Source organism: Eretmochelys imbricata, chromosome 24 (genome assembly GCF_965152235.1).
Source record: "Eretmochelys imbricata isolate rEreImb1 chromosome 24, rEreImb1.hap1, whole genome shotgun sequence".
NCBI classification, from domain to species: Eukaryota; Metazoa; Chordata; order Testudines; family Cheloniidae; genus Eretmochelys; species Eretmochelys imbricata.
This window is the reverse complement of record NC_135595.1, coordinates 4,645,757-4,661,334: the sequence shown is the minus strand read 5'-3', so window position 1 is coordinate 4,661,334 and position 15,578 is coordinate 4,645,757. Positions and strand designations below refer to the sequence as shown.

Below are 15,578 nucleotides of genomic sequence, written 5' to 3'. Positions count from 1 at the left end.
TTATGGGGCTTAAGTCACCGGGAAACTTTAAATCGATTAAAAATTGAAAAAATGCTTAAAAATAAACATCAATATTATATAAAAAAAATTAAAATCACATTCCTCCAAGGGGTTAGAGTGTTCACGGCATTCTGAACACGCAGGTGAAGATTTTAATTTGAGTGGCAAATGGGCATCCAAATCTTTTATTTGGCTTTGAAAATTTCACCCCTAACGAACATCAGCAGACAGCATTGTCCCAGAGTCGCACTCCTGAGCTCCAATCCCCCTCACCCGAATCTGCTGTCTTATAGGTAGACTTCAAGCTCTTTGGAGGAAGGACTGTAGTTTTGGTCTGTGTTTGCACAGCACCCAGCACCATAGGGTCTTGGTCCATGATACAAATATGTACTTATCTATCTCCCATCCCCATAGCATCCAAGCATCTCGCTAATCTTTAATGTACTTATCCTCTCTGCTGTCTGGGAGGCAGGGCCGTGCTGTTTTCTCCCTTAGACAGAAAGGGAACTGGGCCCTAGAGAGGCCAAGTGAGTTGCCCAAGCTCACAGTGGAAGCCCATGGGAGAGCAGGGACTTTTATGCAGGTCTCCCAAGTGATAGGCGAGGGCCCTTACCACTGCACCATCTTTCCTACGTGGTACTGACACACCAGGCTTTCAAACCAGATTGAGGCTCTCCTCTCCACAGGAAGTCATTGAGGCCGAGAACTGAGAAGGAGTCAAAGAGGTTTGAGAGGTTGATGTGGATAACAAGAAGATCCAGACATAGAAGAGTAAATGCTAAAAAAACAGAGGTTTGCAATAGGTATAAAGTAAAAACCTCCTCAAGGCTTAAGAGCATCTCTGCTAGGGCTTAGGCCGGCTGCCTATCCCGAATCTAGCTACTGCAGGGGTTCTTTTGCATCTTCCTCTGAAGCACCTCTAGTGATCAATACTGGGGACAGGATGCTGCGTGAAGTAATGAAGGACAGTCCCGTGGTTATAGGCTGCTAGGCTGGGACTTAGGAGTCCTGAGTTTCATCCCTTGCTGCAGACTTGATGTGTGATATTAGGCCCAGATCCTCAAACGGATTTTGGTGCCTAACTCCCACTAAAATCAGTGTCCTCATCCATAAAGACAGTGTCTCTGCCTTTGACCTTGGGTTAGGGATTAAAAAGGGGGAATGTGCAGTGCATACAGTATTTATAATCACGGCAGCGTTTGCTTTAATAAGACCAATAACGGATGCAGGGCTTGGGGAGACCAGACTGGTTCATGTCAGAGTCAGCCCGTGCTTTCTGCTGGGAGCATCGCAAGATTTTGGATCAGTGGGAGTTTCTCAGTGAGGAGATCAGGGCCTCTGTGAGCTTCTTAAAGAGGGAAAGGACCTAGGAGGTCATCCGGTCCCACCCTTCCACAGATCATGTGTAAGGATCATTTCCCCATTCTAATCTCAAAGTGCTTTGTCTGGTCCCACCTAAAATGCCCCCATGTGATGGATACCTCCCTTAGGGAGACTGTTCTGCTCTGAGCAACAAGAAACATGTCTTGATCTGCAGCCCAAATTTCTCTTTGTGCCTGGTGAGGCTTCCTTAAAGCCACCCTAAACAATCCCTGTCTCCCGTTGGTCCTGGTCTACACTGCAAATGTTGCTGTTAGCATAGCTAACGTCATCCAGGGAGATGGTATTTCTATGTCGGCAGAAGATCTCCTTCTGTCGGGGTACGCGGCACCTTCACTCAGGGCCTATGCACAATTGATCGGACCCTGGAAACCCAGGTCAGCTACCCCAATACAGGGTGCGTTGCACGGCTTAAATTGCACATCTGACTCTACCGCAGCTCCACCAGAGGCTACAATCCCAGGGTCGGCACTCCCTTCGACAGCCTAAGGGATAAGGACAAAGCCTTCTCCGCAGAAGCACAGCGCTGAAGCGGGTTCTAACCCACGAAAGCTTACGCCCAAATAAATCTGTTCGTCTCTAAGGTGCCACAAGGACTCCTCGTTATTTTTGCTGATACAGACTAACACTGCTACCACTCGGAAATCTGAGCGCTGACTAGGGTGACCGGATAGCAAGTGTAAAAAATCGGGACAGGAGGTGGGGGAGGTAATAGGTGCCTATATAAGAAAAAGCCCCCAAAATCGGGACAGTCCCTATAAAATCAGGACCTCTGGTCACCCTAGCGCTAACTCATTTCCCTCTCTCCGCCTGCCATCTGAATGAACCGGGCTATATCAGCTGAGCTGAATCAGGCTAGGTCGGTGAGTAGATGGGAGATGTCTGAGGTTGCTGCAGGAGGTTGTGTTTCTGTGACAGCAGAGGGCGCTCTTCCCTATGATTCAGCACTGACCCACAATGCTGTGCTGCCAGAGGCCTTCTCTTTCATCTGAAATGTGACATGGAAGCCTATCATAGAATCATAGGGTTGGAAGGGACCTCAGGAGGTCACCTAGTCCAACCCCCTGCTTGAAGCAGGACCAATCCCCATTTTTTTGCCCCAGATCCCTAAATGGCCCCCTCAAGGATTGAACTCACAACCCTGGGTTTAGCAGGCCAATGCTCAAACCACTGAGCTATCCCTCCCCCTAACCTATTAGGGGTCATAATTGCATTTAATTCTTAATTCACTACTACAATGGTTTGGGCTATTATTTGCAATATACTAGTTTAATTAAGAGTAGCCCTCTTTATTGGATTGTAAGCTCTCTGGCAAGGGACTGGGTCGTTCCTGTGGGTTTGTACCGCTCCTAGCACCAGAAGCCCAATCAGAGTTGGGCAAATGACATTTTTCGGTTCTTGGCCATTCAGAAAAATCGAGGGAAAAACTGGTTCAAATTAAACTGAAAATGAAATTTTTCAAAATGTTGGGCAAATTGAAAAGTTTGAAAAAACTTTGTTTTGGGTCACATGAAACACTTTGTTCAACCTGGAGCAAAATGCACTTGAATTTTGAGCATTTTTAAAGTATTCTTTAAAAAACTGAAATGTATTTAAAAATTTAAATAATTTAAACAAAGTCGTTTGAACCAAAAAATCAAAAAGTTTCATTCTGAAACTCGCAGAACGGAACACCTGGGCTTTTTTTTTTTTTTTTTTTTTTTTTTGCAGTTTTGGTTTTCTTTTTTACATGAATTCACCAGTGTTTTGGTGTGGCTGAACCTGCAGCGTTCAGTGAAAAAAAGTTTTGGATGAAAATTTTCACTCCATTCTTGCCCTGATCCCTGACTGGGGGGCCCCCCAGACACAACTGTAGCTCACTGGTGAACGTAGGTTCCAGGCCCCCCTCTTTGCCAATTCACAGAGGAGATGAATCCGTTGCAGCCCCAGCGAGAGAAGCTGAGCCCAAGCAACAGCAGCTAGAACTAGTCAGGAATTTCTGACGAAATGGTTTTCTCACCAACGCATGCCGATTTGGTCAAAACTGAAACTGTTCACGGGAGAGGGGCAATTTCAGCGAATTTCCGGGCTCAAACCAATGTGGAAAAAGAAACATTCTGTTTCGGCATTTTCTAAAGGAAAAGTTTTGGGGTGGGTTTTTGTTTTTTTTTTTTCCAGTTCAAGCAACTTGAAAGGTTGAAAAAGGGGTGGTCTACGGTCAAAATCCAAATGAAATATTTCAGAAGTGCTCCAAATGTTTCCATTCACCGAAGCTGAATTTTTTTTCCAGTTTGTCAGTTTGCAAAACTCTTCAAGACACCATCACAATGCAAACAGTAACAAGCTACACCGGCAGAGCTGTGCAAAGGGGCCTCAGGGTAAATGAGAATCAGGCCCACTATACATAAAGGGTTTATAATTTGGCCCACAGTTCTTAGGCCAGGTGTAAAGAGAATTAGTTCATCAGTGGGAGAGACACACCCGCACCCACCCACACACGCACGAGGAAAATTGCAATAAGACACAAGGCAATGGACCAATCAGGACAAAGGGAAGCACAGATCTAGCCAAGGTGGTTTTGTTCTAGAAAGCTTTTAATTCGCTTTATTAGTACCGTTGTTAGTCATAGTACGTTGGGGTTTTTTCTCATCGAAACAGTCGTTAAAAACACTTCACAGAAGTAGCAAGAGATTTAAAGTGCATGCACTGTTGAGACTAATTTGTTTGACAAATATGTGCTTCTCCGGACCCTTAAACGTCCCTGATCCAGCGGAAGAGGGGAGGGGAGAGAAAGACAGACAGACGAATGGAGAGACAGAGGAAAGCGCAGTGTGCAAGGGAGGCTTTTAGTGCGAGAGGCCGGTGTATATGGCTGCCCAGAGGGCCAAGGCGGCAGAGCCGTACGGGTTACCTGAAATGTTCACCCCTGCTCCCAGGCTGGCGCTGTCTGTTGGCAGGACGGGGAGAGGGCTGGTGGTGGTCAAAGGGGCGTCTGTGGAAGGGATCCCGTCCAACGCTGGGCCCGATGCTTCTTTGAAGACGTCTGCAGTGGGGGAGGTGAGGCCGTGCTTGGCGCTGGATGAGCATCCTTCCCCTTCTGGTTCTCCAGGAGTACCCGTGGGGGAGATGGCCGCCATTGCTGGGGTCGCGGAGGGAACAGTTTGCTCTTCAATGGCCTTCTCCTCCTCAGATGATTCACCTGACAACGGGCCGCTCGCGTCGGAGTCGGGCGGCTCCACGCTCTTGCGTCCCACCGTCTGGCTGTCGTCCTCTGCTGGAGACTCCCCGCTGGGTGGCAGCACGGTGTGGACCTGGCCTACTTCGGTGTGCGAAATGGTGAGGGCAACCATCGTCCCCTCCGGTCGGGAGGCAGAGCGGATGTCCTCCGTCTGGGAGCGGGGGGCGGCGGGCTGCAGAAGCCAGGTAGAACCCGAGTGCTCCTCGCTCTCCTGGAGGCTGGATGTTCCCATACCAGGGGATGCAGACAGCGGGGTATCCTGAATCGTTGAGGTCCCTTCTGGCCACACTGGGCCAAGAGCCACATCTCCAGACAGCTCTGTATCTTCAGAAGAACCCGGGCGTCTGCCCGAGTCAGGGAAGCGTGTGCTGCTCATCCCGGAAACAAGCCCACTTGGAGGTGTGGCATAGGTCTGGGCACGTTCCGTAAAGAGCCGCTGACCTGGTTCTTTGAGATCTTCTGCCTTCCACCCCACAGTTGGGGCAGCAGAAGCAGCGACGGTAGGAGAGTGCTCTTGCACCCCAGAGTCCTCCTTGATGCCCCTGGAGCTGGTGGTGCGAGCCAGCTGCTCCAGAGCATCCACCTTCTTCGTGGCAACGACCTCTAGGTCCAGGGATGAACCAGGGATGAAATCCACTCCTAAGCCATCAGCAGAGCTGCCTTCTGCTGTGGGCTCCTCTCTGCGTTCTTGGTGGGAACTGACAGGGACGTGAGACATATTGGGTTTGATTGCATCACCGGATCCAGCTAGTTTCGGTGAGATTTCCGCTGGCGCATTTGTAGGGCTGGCGGTCATGTCTCCACCAGTCATTTCTACCTCTGCGTGGGGGACCATGGACTGGGGCTCTCCTGGAGTCATCTCAGTGGGAAGAACTAGATTCACCCCATCTGATCCCTGGTGGCTGCTGCCTGGAGTCTGCTTCTCTTCAGCAGTCCTCACGTTCTCTCCCTCCAACGAAGAACTCAAGGTTTGTTTCGGGTCAGTTCCATGTTCTTCCTCTGCAAAATTCAAATGAAAAAGACAGCGATCAAACTACCTCCTGCCTCCTTCAGGACAAACAACCAGAGCTGCTCGGAAACAGGGGTTTTCATCCCCCAGGGAAAACGTCAACATTTCAAATTAAGTTACCATTCCGCAAAAGTTGAAATATTGAAACTTCTCGTGGAATGAAAAGTTTCTAAGCGGAAATGTCGGAGCTAAATATTTCAGCATTTTCAATCAAAATGAAATGATTCAACATGACGAAACCACAGTTTTAATTTCAAACCAATATTTCAGAACACAAATGTCGTCATTGATCATCACGACATCTCTCTAACATTTGTCCTTAAGTTGATCATCCATATTATATCTATCTTAGGTATTTATATTGCCCTCTTACCATTATATCTCAAGCACCTCACAGTCTTCAATGTATTTATCCTTACAACAACCCTGTGAGATAGGGCAATGCTATTATACCCAATTTACAGATGGGAAACCGAGGCACAAGAGGCTAACTGACTTGGCCACGTTTACACAGGAAGTTTGTGCAGAAAAGATAATTTAATGCGGGTCTCCTGTATCCCAGGCTAGTGCCCTAACCACTAGACTATCCAGCCTCCTTGTTTTGCTAACTTAACATCAAACTTTACTCCATTTTAACAGTGTTTTTTGTCTGAGAATTATAAACCAGATTCCTCAGCTCGTGTGAACTCCCATTTAAATGAATTGAGTGAGGCCATTTACACGAGGTGAAGAGCTGGTTCCGAGTCCTTTGTTGCCAGAACTACAAAATGAACTGGCTCTGTGCACATTTTACTTTTCATAAATATGTGAATTCCCCTCTCTTTTCACCCCTTTTATTTTATTAAAAGTGGAAGGAAGGAGCCAGCAGCCAAATTGGGTTCTGGATCCAGGTTCTGAACCTGCCATGAATTTCGTGGGATTTCAGCACCAAACCCAACACTAGTTTGAGCTAATGGGACTTTTGCAAATTTTGATTCTTCATTTAATTTCAACTGGGGGAAAAAGAAGTTGAACGTTTCTGACAAATGTTTTTCAGTTTTTTGATCCCCTGGATAGAAAAATGTTGAAACATTTTTTCAAAGTTTCAAAGAAACAGTTTAAAAATCCAAAAATGTTCATTACGTTTTGTCTTACTGGTTCTTCAACCAGCTCTCTCCATAAATATTGCCTGTGAAAGTATTTGGAGAGATTCTGACAATGGGGACAACTGACATGAGCCACCTGTAAGAGAGACTGGATTAGCCTGTGATTGTCAAAGGTGCCCAACTCTCATTGTAACGTGGGCATCTAAATCCCTTTGGCTTCTTTGAAAATACCAGCCCTACGGACTCTGGAGTTTGGGCACATGCTGCGTTTGTGACCCCATTCCAGCCATTGCCCTAAAAACGTTCCCTGATCACACTACAGAGGATTCTCTACCTACCATTCCTGGGTGTCTCTGTGCAATTTCCAATTCTCCCCTTTTCCCCTTCCTCAGCTGGAGGGGCAGAGCTCCCTTGTTTTATATCGCTGCTAATCAGACCTGCCTCGGGACTGGCTGGGCTCTCGGGGAAACGTGATGGCGGGTGAAGTCCTAGATCTGAGGATACGGAGTTATCTAGCAGGGCTTCCCGGGAGATAGGAATTGATGCCTCTTCGGGGGCACTGCTTGGCTTTCGCTGCTCAGCGTCACTCATGTCCTGAAAAAGAGGGACGGCGTATATAGCCCCTCTCGACTCATTCTCCACTTCCGCTCTGGGCAGCTGCAGCTCCTCCATCTTGTCTGTCACTGTAACAATCTCCTTGACCCCCTCGGGCTCAGTGGCTCGGTATTTTTCTGGAGACTCCGTGAAAGAGTCTGTCTCTTCTGTGAGCAAAAAGAAAGCGGGAGATTACTGCCTTGGCCTGTTCCCGGGGTGTCAGGCAGCGACACCTTCCAATCAATACCCTTTCAAAGCAGGACCGCCCTCACTCTCCGTCTGAGGCATGGTTCAAGCAAGGCAGAGAAGATGAGCCAGATTCACCCTGGTGAACTCCAGTGACTCCCGTGGAGTTTCCTCAGGGATAAATCCAGCCCCTGTCAAGCTTTGGGGCCTGATTCTCATTGACACCGAGGTTCCTTGCAGTGCAAAAGGACCTCCAAATGGGTGTCATGGCATCCAGGTTAAGGGTCCCTTTACACCACCGGAGAAGGGTGTAGAGGGGACCTAGCATAACTGAGAATCAGGCCCTTCGAGTTTATATCCGAGCAAGGCCTGAGAACGCCCTGGCGATTTAGATCCAGGCCCAGCTCCAGAGCTGAACAGTGAAGCTAAATCTTGGCCCGGACGCTCAGCTGGGCCTGCCTCCATTAAAGCCACCCAGATTTACACCTGCTGAGGAGCTGGGTCTCCCTGCTTTACAATAAACCAAAACAAAACTCCCTGGCTCTGACCCGTCCCTCCACCCCCATAACTTCGAGTGAGTTCAACCCCACCCCTCAGTCCGAACCCTGCAGCTAAAATGGGTGTCCAGTTGGCATCGATTTTTACACTTGCATCATTTTAGCTCTTCTTTTCTCTGGCCTGAGCTTATTTTATCCCCTTTCTATTTAATTTGTGAGATCCTGAACCAAACAGCTTAAAAGCCCGGGGAGTGTGTAACCCAGCGGGGAACATGTTATAGAGTCAGCCCTGCAGAAATCCAGAGGATATGAGTCTGCTACAGCCCCGTCTACACCAGCTTAGTGCTGTAGCCAAGATGGCGGCCATCCCAAGAGGATTTATGGGTAGCTTCAGAAACTGAAGCCCTGGAATTAGCCACAGCAGAGAGTGTAGGTGGTAAAAGCTTCTTCCATCTCCCCCCAAAGGGGAACTGCGGCCTCTTTAAACACTGCCAACGAGGGGGCTGAAGGGGCCAGGATTCTCAGATTTGGGAGGGGGCCAACTTGAAACCCCATAAGCCCTCTGAAAACCAGGTCCCTTTTGAAGGCCTCTCCTGTTAGGCATCCACAGGAACTAGTTCCTTTTGAAAATTGTGGCCTGTTTCATGATGTGGAGAGCTCCTTGCCCAATGGGACATGGACTCAGACGGGAGCTGGTCAACACGTTTTCTTCAAAGTGTTTTTCCAACTAAAAATGGGCTTTCTAGTCACCAAAAAAAAAGAGAGCAAGAGAGAGAGAAAAATTCTCATGGGAACTTAAGTTTTTCACTAAACATTTTGAGTTTTCTTGAAAAAAGATTAAAATTTTTTTGTTAATGAGAACCCCCCCCCAAAAAAGCTTTGGAAGAAAAATATTAACGGAAATGACATTATTAATTTTGGTCAAAATTTGTCACCGGAATGAAAAAAATCTTTCCAGATCCGGACTGAGACCTTCTGAGTTATCACACAGGTGGCTCAGAGGCATCAGCGTGTTACAAGGAGCTTTGGCCATCACTGATCAATCATTGAACCAGTAGCCAAGAGGGGAAAGTGTCCATACTATCCCATTCCCAATCCCCTGAGAAATCCATTCCCAATCCTGCCTGTTTTGTCTCAGAATATTGTCACTCCGGCCCCATGGCTACAAGGAAAGACCCTGCGGCATTTTGCAGTGTTATGTTTAATAATATTTAATAAAATGAAAACAGGCCAGATCTTTATCTGGGGATGATAGTGTAGCTTCAATGAGGCCAACAGAACTATGCCAAATGATGCCAGCTGGGGGTCTGGCCCACTGACTTCAATAGAGTGACACTCATTTATACCAACCGGGGTTCTGGCTCTGATATATGTCAGGCAACTAATTTCTGTCTAAACCAGAAAAAGTCTTTCTTTTTTTCTCTCTCTCTCAGCTTCTACTTCTCGCCTCTTAAGCCGAGCTGTTCTGCCCTGCTCTAGCTTCACACACACACGGGCCAGGAGCGTCCTTGTGACAAGGGACAAGCTGTGAAGCAGAGACATTCAGTTCACAGCATTTTTTTCTCTGGCGGGATCCTGTCATTCAGTCTGAATCCGCATCTCCTGCAGAAAACCCATCGGGCTGAGTGGCTCCACGAACCCAGCTCACATGGTACCAGGTGGGTTCGGATGATATCAAAAGCCAGGGTTAGTATCACTGTCCCTAAGGGATTCCTGCCAGAATCCAGAAGCATGCCCAGTCCCCAAGACCTAGGCACCATGCCTAATAACCAACATAAAATAGCCAGCAAGATATATTTTGGGCAACCCCCTTGGCTAAGTCTCAGCGGTCACACAACACTGTGTTGTGTCCCATGCTGTCATGTAAGGGAAAGTCACGCTGCCCTTCTTACGCAGCACAGTGAAGGACACGCAACAGGAACAGGAGACCAACTGCAGTTCTGTGGCTCTGGACCCTAGGAAGTCAGGGTCTGATTCCGAACTCTGCCACAGACTTGCTTTAAAAAAATATATCTCTGTGCCTCAGTTTCCTTCCTGTAAAGTGAGGGCAATAGGGGTACGGCACTTCGATACCTTCAGTGCAGGTGCCTAGCGCGGATCACCAGGCTGCCGCTGTCTCTGGTGAGGGCAGAACAGGAAACACCCAAAACAGATGGGTATTTGAGAAAACTGAGGCCTATTTGGGGAAACGCCCACCGTGCACTCCTCTTTCAAGGGTGAAATCCAGGCTCCGTTGACTGGAACCAGGATTATGCCCCAAGGGCTTGCTCTCTGGCTACAAGCCCAGGTAAGTAACTGTAAGGTCCATCAACAGCTATTAGCCAAGACGGTCAGGGATGTAACCCCATGCGCCGGGTGTCCCTAAACCTCGGCCAGAAGCTGGAATTGGACGGTGGATCACTCGCTAATTTGCCCTGTTCTGCTTATTCCCTCTGAAGCAGCTGGCGCCGGAAGACAGGGTTCTGGGCTAAACGGACCATGGGTCTGATCCAGTCTGGCCGTTCTTATGTAAAGTCGTAATCTGCAGAAGTGCTCGGTGCCCAAAACTTCAGCTGCAGGCAGAGGCAGCTGTGGGAGTTCAGCACCTCTGTAAAATCAGGCCCTCGGCAGCTAAGGACTGAAAGACTGATGGCAGCCTGCAGACCAATCTCTCTGCGACCCCGGAGACGGGTCCCTTACCTCGAAAGCAGTACACATCGTATCTGCTCTGGGCATTGGGGAATCCAGTCTGGTTCCGGAACTGGAAGATGGTTTTGACTCCCGGCTGGCTCCCTCCGCACCGTTCCCGCGGGGTGACAATGGGGTAGCGGACGCTGCCGTCAGCCAGCCAGCCCGAGCTGCAGTGGTCCAGCCCTTCGTTCCAGGCCGCGTACAGCTGGCCCGGCGTCGCTATCTCCGCTCCCAGATCCTGACAGTGAGCCTTGGCCTCCTCCAGGGTGAATTTGTCTGGGGCGGTCCCCAAAACGAGTTCTCCTGCAATCACAGATGAAGGGGGGAGGAATCAGAGCCCAGAGGGTCTCGGCCAGTCCAGGAAAGAGGGCTCTTTCAGCCTCCCCGACCCTTTCCTATGGCTGCATGACCCACCCCACCCTTCTAATTACAATATCGAACAAACTCCCAGTGGATCCATTAGCTGCCGTCTATCTCCAAGCACTATCTAAGACAGGGGTGGGCAAACTATGGCCCACGGGCCATATCTGGCCCATGAGCCATTTTAAGCTGGCCCGCGAGCCGCACCACGCAGCTCGGCCCCGATCCTGCCGGAGTACTGGGTTGGGGCCGCTCCTACGCGCTCCAATGGGAGCTGCAGGGATGGTGCCTGTGGATGGGGCAGCATGGAGACCCGCCTGGCCGAGCCTCTGCAGAGGAGCCGGAAAAGGGACATGCCACTGCTTCCAGGAGCCGCTTGAGGTAAGCGCCGCTCGGAGCCTGCACCTCTGAGCCTCTCCCCATGGCCCACCCCGTTCCCCAACCCTGATCCTCCTCCTGCTCTCCAAACCCCTTGATCCCAGCCTCAGAGCACCCTCCTACACCCCAAACCTCTCATCCCCAGCCCCACCTTAGAGCCCGCAATACCAGCTGGAACCTGCACCCCTTCCCGCACCCCTGCCCCAGCCCTGATCCCCCTTCTGGCCTCCAAACCCCTCGATCCCAGCCCAGAGCACCCTCCTGCACCCCAAACTCCTCATCCCCAGCCCCACCCGAGAGCCCGCACCCCAACCCCAATTCTGTGAGCATTCATGGCCCACCATACAATTTCTATTCCCTGATGTGGCCCTCAGGCCAAAAAGTTTGCCCACCCGATCGAAGAGGTAGGTCAGTCGCCTCGTTATGCAGACGGGGAAACAGAGGCACAGCAACCAGCTGCAACCCCACAGCTCAGTGCCGGAGGCTGAACTAGACTGCCGCTCACCGGGTTCCCAGGTAAGTACACTGGCCCCTGCATTATGCTATGGATGAAGGGCTAGCACTTAGGAATAGCCGTGGGAAGAGCAAGACTGCACACTCCCACATTTTCCCACTCACATGGCAGCGAATGTCAATAGCCCATATCACGTAAGTCAGCTCATCCGTGTAGTGACCCATCAGGGCAGGACATGTGACGCTTCGCCACGTCTGTGTCATACCTGTGCGGATCAGCTCACCACCAGGAACGTAATGACCCGCCAGAGCAGCCTGGGCGACAGTGCTCTAGGGTCTGACACATGCCAGTCCCCCAGCATAGGACATGTGACAATCCTTCAGGGCAGTGCCTTGATATGTGCAGTGGTTAGGGCATCACCAGTGATCTAATGACACCCCAGGGCTAGATATGTGACAGTCCAGCAGGTCAGCACCATGCATGTAATTGTCAGACAGAGCCATACATGTAACGACACACGAGGGCAGGACATGCAATGATGTCCTAGGAAAGGACATGTGACAATCCACCAGGACAGAACATGCAACCATCCACCAGCCAAGGATATGCAATGACACAGGAGGATCTGCACTCAGACTCATATACCCAGGATTTAAGGTTTGTTTCCAGGATATATGTATGTATCTCCCAGCCTCTGGGATGTGTACCAATAATCCAAGCCATTTTCTAGTCTCTAAAGACATTCACCAACCAAAACTATCTTCCAGAATCCTGACACGCACACCGAATCCAAGCTATGGCGTGAGATGCTTAGCCCTATAACAGAATCTGAGATATTCCACCTGAAGACTAGAATATGCTTTCATAAGGTCAGATAATATGCTCGTAACCTAGGATCATCTATGAGTTTAGGAGGTAAGTGTGGAACAAAGGGCATGGACTTTGTGTTCACAGTCTACCCAAGGTCCCAGAATACAAGGCAAAATCCCCAGCATACATTGTACATTCAGGCCTTGGGGCATGGGCCCAGATTTAGGACAGTTTCCCCATTAACTCTAGGCATCTCCCAGACCTTAATCAAGAGATGGACCAGAAAATGGGACACGTGCCCAAAACTTGGGACACTGTATGTGTCTAGACCCTGAACATGTCCCATAACTCCTGGAAACCAGGTTATATAGAGAAAACTCTAGAGTACGTCTGCTTTTGTGCTTTGGTCCCATGTGCTAGATTCTCAACTTGCATCTAGGATGTTTTCCAGTAGCCAGGACTGAGGGCTCAGTTCTGCAATGCGCTTAGTGCCTTCCACACCTGTTGAAGTCAATGGGAGCAAAGGGTGCTCAGCACCTCAGTAGATCAGGTGCATACTGCAGGACACAGAACTTACGTCTGACATGCTTCTTCAAAGCTACTGCAAGGCTTCAGGGCCAAAGCCAAGCCATGTGTGTAGTTTGTTCCTCTATTGACCTTTACAGGGTTTATTGGAACCTGAACTGGCAGCTGTCAAAGACAGGAAACTGGACTGGATTGATCCAGCATGGGCCATTAAGGCAGATAAGGACGCAATGCACTTTGGTGTCATAATTACCATGCAGATCTTCAACGTAACAGTATACATCGTACATGTCTTCTGGGTCCACTACTCCATAGTTACGGACCCCTGGCAACCCATCCATGTCTCCATAACAGGCCTCACGAGGGGTGTGGATTGGGTACCTGGAATGAGAAAACAAGAGTACTGATTTTCCACAGAGAGAAAAGGACTGCTGGAGCCAGCCGGTCAGATGCTGTGCTAAACCCTTGGGTGGCTCCCAGCAGAGGGCTTAGGTGACCCTGGCAAAGTAGCCCCACCCCAAGTGGCCACTGATTTTTGGATGCCACTGTTTTCTGGAACACCCCCTTCGTGACCACCCTGGCGGCTTGATTTCCAAAAGCACCTGCAGCTCCAGCTGACTTTGAGGGGAGCCAGCACTTTCTAAAACTCCAAGGTGAGGCAACCAAGACCCCGGCATTCAAAGCCAGTGGCCACATTTGGAAATGTTAGCCCATTTAGGGCCCGTTGATTAGGTGACCAGCAACTCTGCTCTGAAGTTCATTGAAATCAATGGGAGCCTTTCCTTTGACAACCATGGGGTTTCAATCAGGCTCCTAGAGCAGTGGTTTTCAACCTTTCCCTTTCCAGGAATCTCCTCCAAGCCAACCACCTGTCCCATTTAGCTACATGGGAAGGACAAGGTGGTGATGACCTCCTGATGCTTGCTTGCAATCTCTAGGTTAAAGAGATTGAAAACTGTGCTCAAGAGCTCCTCCAAACTCCAGACAGCTTTGGAATCGTTGCAGGTGGAAAATTTCAGCCTGCTCTAATCAGTGTTTAATTTGGAGAAAAGTTCACCAAAGCCATGTACATTGTCTTAGACTGCAAGCTCTTTGGCACGCGGGCCATCTTTTCCTTAGGGGTGTGTACAGTGCCTAGCACAATGGGGTCCCAGTCCAGTACTGGGGTCTCAAGGCACTGTTGTAATACATATCATCATCATCATCATCATCACTGTACAGTGGCATAGGAAGAATTCCATTTTGGTACTGGGGAAGTGGATTGCCCCGTATTGGAACTTATCATTATTCATCTCCTTAATATCCAGTGGCGGTGAGTTCCACAGGTGAACAATGTGTCATGTGAGTTCCGCATCCACCTGAATCTATCCTCTGAGTGAGTTGCCCACCTGACCGTCTGGTCTGCGATCCAGCCCGCGTCGCATTGCTCGTAGCCACTGAAATAGGCGGCGTACAGCTGTTCGGGGGTGGCGATCTGTGCCCCTATCCTGGCGCAGGCCTCCCGAGCCTTGGCAAAGGTGAAGGCGTAGCGCGTGGAGCCCTCCCGATAAAGGAACACCACCCCTAGAGGACAGAGTGTGAAACAGCATCTAAATGTCCTTGCAAACACAGGTCTGGTGGGCCATTAATCCAGGGGGATTAGGGAGGTGCAGTACTGCACACTCACCATCAGCCAGCTACGGTGCTGTCTCAATACATAATGGGGTCACCATGGCAGGCATTAGACTTGCTGGGGCCCAGGGCCGAAGCTCGAGCTCCACCACCCAGGGCCGAAGCCAAAGCCTGAGACCCGGCACCCAGGGCTGAAGCCTGAGCCCAAGGGCGTCAGCCCTGGTTGACCGGGCTCAGACTTTTGGTTTTGGCCACCCTGCCCGGGTCAGTGGAGCTCGGGTGGGGTCAGGCTTCAGTCCCCCCTCCTGGGCTTGTGTAGTAACTTTTGTTGTCAGAAGGGGGGTTGCAGTGCAATGAAGTTTGAGAACCCCTGGCCTAGGCCTTGTACGCCCTGAGTGCATTCGCTTGCTGCGTACATCAGTAGCCTGTTATGACAGATCATAGGATCCTATGCAAAATCTTAAGGCCAGAAAGGACCATTTTGATCATCTAGTCTGGTCTTCTGCATAGCACAGGCCTGAGAACTTCATCCTGTGATGCAGACACCATGCGGGGAACTTCTTGTTGAACTAGAGTGCAGCTTTTATCCAGTCTTGATTTAAAGATTTCAAGTGACGGACAGCCCCCCTCCCCGGAGGTCAGTTGTTCCGAAGGCTGATTGCCCCTCGCTGTTAAATATTTGCACCTTATTTCGACCCTGACTCTCTTCATTTTCCAGCCGTTGGGTCCTGACTGTTCTGAAAACATGATCATCCACTCAATGTAGGATGGGGGTGAGAGCAAAGAATCAGGAGAGGGGGGT

The 15,578-nt window shown here is 49.8% G+C and overlaps 1 protein-coding gene across 1 annotated transcript in view; it reads right to left on the bottom strand.

Annotated features, from left to right (window-relative positions):
* The window catches only part of BCAN (brevican), a 53,059-nt gene that overhangs the window by 12,432 nt on the left and 25,049 nt on the right, over positions 1 to 15,578 (bottom strand). Inside the window, exons 4-8 of the mRNA XM_077841599.1 lie at positions 14,554 to 14,728; positions 13,419 to 13,546; positions 10,648 to 10,941; positions 7,030 to 7,452; positions 4,271 to 5,596 (exon numbers count right to left, since the gene is read on the bottom strand). Of these exons, the coding sequence (XP_077697725.1) occupies positions 4,271 to 5,596; positions 7,030 to 7,452; positions 10,648 to 10,941; positions 13,419 to 13,546; positions 14,554 to 14,728 (2,346 nt within the window). The remainder of the gene's footprint in view (positions 1 to 4,270; positions 5,597 to 7,029; positions 7,453 to 10,647; positions 10,942 to 13,418; positions 13,547 to 14,553; positions 14,729 to 15,578) is intronic.